This window comes from Aptenodytes forsteri, unplaced genomic scaffold, assembly GCF_000699145.1.
Source record: "Aptenodytes forsteri isolate BGI_AS27 unplaced genomic scaffold, ASM69914v1 Scaffold159, whole genome shotgun sequence".
NCBI classification, from domain to species: Eukaryota; Metazoa; Chordata; class Aves; order Sphenisciformes; family Spheniscidae; genus Aptenodytes; species Aptenodytes forsteri.
In genome coordinates this window covers 3456674-3464986 of record NW_008794747.1, presented here as the reverse complement: position 1 = coordinate 3464986, position 8313 = coordinate 3456674, and the positions used below count along the sequence as shown (strand labels likewise).

The following is an 8313-nucleotide window of genomic DNA, read 5'->3' as shown; positions in this document are numbered from 1 at the left end:
AAACAAAATAACCACCGAAATGAAAACCACCCTTAGACTGTATTTTAATAGTAAAATTGTTTTTAAATTCTTCACTATATACATAAAATGTATTTAAATTTGTGTTGTATTTATATATATATATATTTATAAAAAAAACATACAAGATTTTGAAAACCTTAAAATCATTCACCTAAACAATATTCACCTCAACCTTCAGGGTCAGCAAGGCAATACTTGCCTATAACATTATGTTCAGTTGCAGTCGCTTGATTCAGAAATTTCCCTGATTGCTAAACAGACGCCATTCACTTTGTTTCTCAGTGCAAACTGTACAGTAACTTACTGTTCTCAGCCCTCTGTAAGACTCGGGTTTCATCTTATTTCCATAATACTTCTGACACCCATTTATGGCTAAAATTATTTTAGCTATTTTACAACGTTAGCCTATATAGTTTCCCCCTCTACCTACCTCAAGCCCTCCCCCCACCCAAAAAATGTAAGACAAACAATCATTCATGCATGTTTCTGTCACACAGGGATCAATGGACATTTAAGTTTAGAAGCCTAGACTCTAACAGTGTTTAAAAAAAAACCTAAGTGAATAATTTTAGTGCAAAGTGGACTACACAGTTTACATCTCAGCTAGAGTTCTTTACAGATATTTTAAACACATTTAATTCTGCACATCAGATTAGGTTGCCTGACACTTTGTTCTAACTAGCCAGTTGGAATAAGGAAGTTAGAAGGATTCTTGTGGGTTTCCTTTTAATAAAAAACTAAAGCCTATTCATAATCAGGTGTTGTTTGGGGGTCAAACTGTACAGAGCCTAGCACAACAGAGTCCTGGGTCTCAGCTAGGGTTCCTATGTGCTACAGTAATACAGATAAATATTATTATCTGATTCACATCCATAACTGATGGGTTTACTTTAACAGGAGTCACAAATGAGCTCTGATTTTTAACCAGGCCAGTGCTTTACTTGCTGGACTACACTACAGACTTTGCAGTGAATTTGGAAGCAAGCATAACATTTATACTTACAATTTCCATATCGACAAAGGAAAAGCGTGCACTGAAAACCAAAATCCTGCAATTCTTAGACAAGTCTCCACTTAGACTAGTGGTAGCCTTATCAGAGGGAAAAAAATGTCAGATTAAAAACCAAAAATTGATCAGAGCCAAGAACATCAGTCTGCCACAGTGACTATAATAAGCTATGAAATACAGTACAAGGAAAAACAAAAAGTCACCTGAACAAATAACCCAGAGAGACTTCATAGTTATAATGATTTTACCACTTTTAAGAACTCAACATATTAAATATTTATTAAAAATAAACTGTTTCCAAATTACCTATTTACAGTACAAAGAACAGTACTTAATACATGTGCAACAGAAAGTAAAGAAAATTGGTACTCATCTGGAAGGACAACACTCTAGGCATAATTTAAGTGACATGAACACAGGTTCACCTTTTTAAAATACCATACAGTAAAAACCAGTAGGATGATATTGGCAACACCAGAAAATAAAGCACATATTGTCCAGATTCAGATTATATAAACTTGAGATAAACAACCGGGAGATAAGGGGAGAAGGAAGAAACATAAAGATGAAAGGAAGAGATGCTGTGGTGTTTGCATTTTGGAGATCGAGAAATGCAGACACGCTTCAAAAAATAGTCCTTGTTGGCAAAACGAGCCATTCACATATTTCTTGCACATTTTAAAGTCATACTTTATCAAAAACTGGCAGTAGCTTCTTCACTCATAGAAAATGAGAATCTTCACTTTTAGATTTTATTTTCAAGCCTTGCATGGTTTTATTTGGGCAAGGAGATGACTGCAATGTAACAGAAAGGTGCGATGTCACTTTTCTAAAATGCAACAGCTGCCAAGTTTTAAGGAAAAATGTGCTCTTCTCCCCCACTTAAATTGAAAAGTAATGATCATTTAGGAGTTACCTAAATTATAGCAGCATGAAATCTAATGTATCTGCAGCATCTGTGAAGCCACAAAAATCAAGAACTGGCACCTGATCACTGAACCATGGTTCCAAATATTTGGACATGTCGTTTTTGTAAGAGGTCAGTGTATTTTCTTATCAGTGGAGTAAGTACATTAGTTAGGATAGCCCTTTCCCCTCCCCCTTTCCTTCCCCTCCAAAACAGACTGATCAAGTCTATCTATAAACTACATGGGACAGCTGGGACGATTTATAGTTTAACTGATTGTTAGGCATGAATCGGTGAAGCTCGCTTTTTCTACAGCAGGGATCGTAATAGTAAGCATTGAGGCAAGTGTCACATGAGACTTTTGAGCAAAACGTGCAAGTGTTTGCAGCTCCAGATCGGTTACAAAAGCCGCAGCGCGAGGTGCCTGAAGGTTTGGATTTTGAACTGAATTGAGCAGCTCTCTCTTGACTCTGAGTCTGTGATGTGTACTGAGATTTCTCCCTTAAAGCAGACGCAGGAGACAAGCCATCATTTGGAAGTGGTTTGATCGAATAGGTGCTCTGTTTCATTGCTGGGTATTCCTGCCTAGAGTTGAACAGATTGTCACACTTTTGGCAAACAGAAGTGCCACAAGGTACGCCACAGTTTTGGCACTTGAGGGAAGCTGTCTCTTTGGCTAGGTGGGTACGTTTGTGGTAAACAGGGTTGGCATCATTTTTTAACAGCCATACATCAGGCTTAATAGCTTCTTGTCTTTTAAAATTTAGCATACTTCTAGAATCGGGATCAGTATATAAATCTAAGTCCTCTTGAGCGGAAAAATAGGAGCTGTAAGGGACATTTGTTCTTAGCATGCCATTGTGATGAGATGAAGTTGGCAAGAATTCATCTGAACACCCGTGTGGGGAGCTCGACATTGTCAGAAGAGAGGGTGACGGACGGATAATTTCATCTTTAATGTCATCTTCCGCATCAACTAAAATTGGTTCTTTCCTGAGACTCAGTGAGCTCATCAAAGGTGGTTTCTTACTTTCCCAATAATTATCGTATGTGTCCACTGATTTAGAAGGCTTGCTCACCTTTGGCTTGAAATAATCTTTAGAGGCCCGTTCACTCGCTGATTTCTGGAGCACCATTCGTGCCATGGAAGTGTTTAAGTTTTCTTTGCACTCTGCACGCCGTTTCATGGCTTCTGAGCAGCCTCTAACATCTTCATTGCTATTTTTTCGTTCATTTATGACATCAATCTCTGAATAACCTTTATCCTTCACTTGCAAGTGAATTTCAAGAAGCTGCTCACATTCCACTTTGGCCAAAAAGAGTTCAAATGAAACCATTTTCACTTGAATGGCATCAACCTGCTCTTTGAGCTTATACATTGTTCCCAGTTCTTGGACATAGCCCATGTAGTTCAAAATCTGCCTTACATCATCTTCAGTTAGAGCAGACTTTACATAATAAACAAAGGGTCCAGTGTAGGTCTAAGGGGGGTGGGGGGGGAATAAAAGGAAAACTAGGTTACAAATTCAGTGGTGGACTAGATGTTGAGATAATTCAGTGACAGATACTATATAATTAAATAGAATAATAACGACAGCGAACACATGCAACTGCCATGGCAAGATGAACTCCATTTCTGCATCCCTCCTGTTCAGCAGATGGAAATTCCGCATGAGGCAAATTCAAAGTAGGAGAGTTTTCATTCAAATTGAAATCCTGATTAGCATAATGTCCTCCCTGTTGATTTAAATCACTATGCTATACACTGACATTAACTTTTAGGCGTACCAGACACGTTTGCATTTACAAGCAAGTCTACCATGAGCGGTTAAAAGGCAGAGATTTCATGTATTGCCCCTGGACAGGGGCTAGCTAGAGATAACAGGAACTCGGAATTACTGCAGGACTACCAAAGTCCTCTTCAATTCAGCTTTAAATATACTTGAGGTGCGCACTTTTTTGTGTACTGTTACAATGCAAGTTCAAATGTCTGTTTTATTTAATTTTATATTAGGTCAAGAACTTCCACTAAAAAAAGCCCCAAAAACAAAGATACGAGTTTGTGCGAGTTGAAATATCCTTAGCTTCTGGCATACCTGAGGTATGTGTTTAACCCAGTTCAAACTGTTTTGGATTGCAGGCAAGAGTGGACTGCCCATCACATCTTTGTATAGAACAGGTGCTGGGTCCACAGTGCACAACCAAAGTCAATATCGGCAGTGCATCCAGAGATATCCTTGATGGATCAGCCGACATTTCAAAGGCCAGTACTTAAGCATGATGATGAAGATTTATGGAGAGATTTTGAAGAAAGGTAGTTTCCCCTTGGGGAAACAGAGAACTCTCAAATGTTCTAATCATGTTCAAATTCTCTGCTAAATAGTGTCTTTTTAAGAAAAACAAGCAAAACTACCCATCACTAGTGCACACAACCTGCAAATGACTTTAGACACCTATACCAGTAGCGTTTTTATCCAGCTTTCAAGTCTCAAAACTGTTCTCGTAAGTCACCTCCAGCATTCATTACTGAAATGCTGCAGCAGTTTTGAATAAGCATATAAGAACAGGTAAAAGGCAAAATAGAAAAATCAACAGCAGAAAACTCGCCGTCTGACTTCCAGCACCCAAGCTGAGCAATATACAAGTTCCTACTTTTCCCTCTGAGATCCTGGCGTAGGTAAATAATTTGAAAGTACGTTAAAATCAAAACTTCATGAATTGAGAATTGACAAGCAGATAAAAGATATTCTGGAAACAATTCTTTCAGAGAAGTTCCTTTACCCTTATCATATAACTTGTGGGAACCTCAGCAAAGCATCCACTTGAACACATGCATTGGTTGTTAGCACTTGTGCTCCATTAATAGCTGTTGCAAGACAAAAATCAAACTTTGAGTGAGCTTAAACACAACTTGACCGCTCACCCTAGTGAAAGCATCTCCAAGTAGAAGTTAAGACACTGTAGCAGGGTAGGCTGAACAAAAACCTTAAATAAGCTCTTCCTCTATTTTATGGTTACGTTATAAATGCACAGTACTTGTACTTCTGCTCTCGGGATACTCTCACCAGCACAAACTTCACTTATTTTACATAGAAATTTTCCTATGGCTTCTGTTTACCAGCTGTATATAGACAAATATATACATCATGCTAATAGGTGGAAAAAAAAAGAAGTCTTTAAAGAAAATGCATGAAATGTGTTAAAAGAAAGAAAAACAAATCATGTTCTCACTATTGCCACACATAAAACGTCTTACCTTAATATTTTTGAACTCCTTTTTCCAGGGGTAAAGAAAGAGATTAATTCCAACTGTCTCGAGCATGCTGAATGCATTATGGAGAGAATGTAAACTTGAGGATTTCACAGATCTCAGTGAGTTTTCAGCCATCTCGTAAAATTTTATCAACCGGAATCTATAAAAGGGATCAATTTTGGGAAGGCAAAGTAAGGCTGCCGCTGCCACTCGCAAATACTCATCATTAATAGGACGCTGCTTGTTGTCAGAGGCATTCAGTTTGCACTCATGGAACTGTACATACTTCCGAAATAAATCGTCTTTATATTTTGTATCCATTGAAATCAGTTTTTATCTCACACTTGGGCAGCTACCTTGTCTCTTTCATGGTTATTTGGCAGTAGGTTGATTATCTGGCATTAAGAATCTTCAGTAATGGCAACTCTTCTGGAATAAAAATTGAAAACAAAGACAAGTCATCACAGTTGCATAAATCCCAGATGTCCACAGCATCTATCTGCTTCACAGGATATAAAATGGTTCACAAGAGCAGCAGCTCCCAGAACAGCCTCTTTAGGTTTCTGAAAAAGCGCAAGAGTCTACAGAAATGCTGTTGTCCTGCTTTTCACTGTCATTCTCTACTCCTCTTCCAGTTATTCGCCTAAAACAGCACAACAAACCTACATCAAGCAAGGCACTGAGAGTTTGATACAATAAAGCTGGTGTAGGCTCAAGCCCAGACTGAGGGTTCCTTGGCTTAGGGAACCAAGGCAAAAGTAACTCACAGCAAAAAACTGAAAGGAGAAGCATGAGTTTTTAGGGTCTCTCCATTTTATTTTGCCCTTTCAATTCAAACAACTTACACAAACATTATTTTAATCAGTCACTGTTGTTGTTTTTTTTGCCCTGCGCAGTGATATAAAGATTAAAAAAATCCCACAAAGAAGTTTCATTTTGCTCAACTTGGGAAAGCGTCTACTTTTTTTTTTTCTCTAGTGGCGCAGGACTGCCCATAGACTGAGCAGATTAATTAACTTTGCCTTTCTATTTCTAACATTTTCTAGGCTTTTGACTGCCGCTCATGTTCCACCTGATGGCACACCAGGCCATCACTGCACTGGGAGAGCTCTGCAGCCATCCTACAGAGAACAGATTCCCCTGAAAGCTGTGCAAAGTACAGCCAAAGTTGCAGCTGAATGCTGGCAGCTGCAAAGAAGATTGTAATCCTTTCAGCAAAAAGCTACACCTGCCATTTTTAGCGGCTTTATTAGAACACAGCAAAATCATTCTGTTTTTACATCATGTACATTTTTGTTTGCGGGGATAGCTGCTTTTATATATATACCGATCTACATTTTCACTTCACTGAGCTGACATACTACACAGAAAAAGCTGGTGACAAAAGAACCTTCCTAATGCTACTTTAACCAAAACCAAGGTAATTCACAGGCCAATGGACTCCATCTCGACTGCCCGAGGAACTTGTGATCAAAAAGCAGACCACAAGCTTTGTTTTTTAAATGAAAACGCAATCTAGCCCTTACAGACTTCCCAACTGTGAACCAAAGGGAGAGGAGGTGGGGGAAATCAAGGCACTGTTTCGGTTATAGTCAGCCTGAAATGGCACTTTAGAAAAGACTTGCCACCCAATATTAATTGCAGCTGCTAGAATACTGATCAATGCCTCCACACGCTCCTGTCAAAACGAAAATCACTGTTAAGAACAAAATTAACTGAATGAAAGGAGCCATAACACAAAATACATGGGGGGGACCACAAACCAACAACCAAGAGGCCAGGAAAACAAACAATCAACAGCCTAGCAGTTAATATTACTTGATGAAAGGCTGCACTTAATGACAACACCATGTGGGAAAAGTTAACTAGCAGTTCAATTCCTGCCCAAAGGCACACTGCTCTGGGTCTTTCCACAACCAGAAATTGCACTGATGTCAAGAGACAAGCTGTGAATCACAGGAAAAGTGGAGTTCTAAATTAACATCTGAGCATAAGGGACAGGAGCAAACTCTTCTCTCCCCAGATCTTTCCTCCTTAAGTTGTGCAAGATGAAGTCTGTGGACAAAGACAACAGAATGTCTGTTCCTTAGCAAGAAGAGCTCCATGAGAGAATTTCAGAGAAAGATCTTTGTCTGGCACATCAGTAATACACCTCCAGGACAAGGAATGATCCTATGCTGACAAGGAGCTGGCTTAAGTGTTACAGTTCTTCCACCTCCACTGTTAATAACTACTAGACAAAAGCGCTTGGTTACACGTACGAGACGTCAGGATTAGGAAAGTCTCCAAATGAAAGTCCTTCATCAAGGCCCTACGGACTGTGACACTCAAAGGCACTGCCAGCTCCGATTTTGGCTTGTGGTTTGTACACAAGCCAGAGTTCACACAGCTGAAAGGCAAAACACGACAAACCAAACATGCCAGCAAGCCTTCGCAGAGCTGCTCCTCCACACGCAGAGCTTCCAGCAGCAAAACATCCCCGTCCCAGGCAGCCCACCCAGCGCCAGGCAGGCTCCGAACAGCTAACAACCATGGTTACGAGGCTCGATAAAAACCTCAACATGTGAGCAGGCGCAGATAAATATAGTTTTAAGAAACACTGGCTGACAGACCAGATAAGGTAACAAGGCCGTTCTGCTGCAAATTATTGACTGAAAACCTCAAGATTTCATGGAGATGTGTGACTAGTAAGTTCTGATCCGAGTCTAGCTTCTGCCGGTGAGACAAGAAAACGTTTCTATCCATCTCCTGGGTCAAGACCTCAGCTGAGGGAACCAACCACTCTGCCTGCCCTGGGCTGCCTGCTTGGCGGGGCACAGTCACGCAAAAACCTTTACAGCAACAGGGGAGAAACACAGGGCAGGCACAGCCTTCTCCCAACCCAAGGAGACCAGAAATGCCAGGCTTTCACCAAGCGCTTGAAAAGAAAACTAACCCGAGCACAAAGGCTGCTTAACAGCAGAAGAGCACGCCGCACCGCTGAGGAATTTCAGACCGTAAAACGCGGGAGAAGGAGGGAACGACACACAAATTAACACCCGCTTGAAGCCGTTCCGCTCCCTGGTTCTCACGGAGACACCTGTTGCAGAGGCGCCCGGCCCGGCCGGGAGAGCGGGACGGGGC

General features: G+C 40.5%; 2 protein-coding genes across 2 annotated transcripts in view; one reads left to right on the top strand and one right to left on the bottom strand.

Moving 5' to 3' along the window:
* Positions 1–1281: 1281 nt before the first annotated feature.
* Positions 1282–5619, bottom strand: SPATA2 (spermatogenesis associated 2). Its single transcript, XM_009274072.2, has 2 exons — positions 5194–5619; positions 1282–3418 (listed from the first exon to the last, which is right to left on the bottom strand). Exons 1-2 carry the CDS (start codon positions 5509–5511, stop codon positions 2165–2167), a joined length of 1572 nt encoding a protein of 523 aa, XP_009272347.1. The 5' UTR covers positions 5512–5619; the 3' UTR covers positions 1282–2164.
* A 2102-nt stretch (positions 5620–7721) lies between these two features.
* The window catches only part of RNF114 (ring finger protein 114), a 7329-nt gene continuing 6737 nt past the window's right edge, over positions 7722–8313 (top strand). Inside the window, exon 1 of the mRNA XM_009274092.2 lies at positions 7722–7753. Within this exon, the coding sequence (XP_009272367.1) occupies positions 7722–7753 (32 nt within the window). The remainder of the gene's footprint in view (positions 7754–8313) is intronic.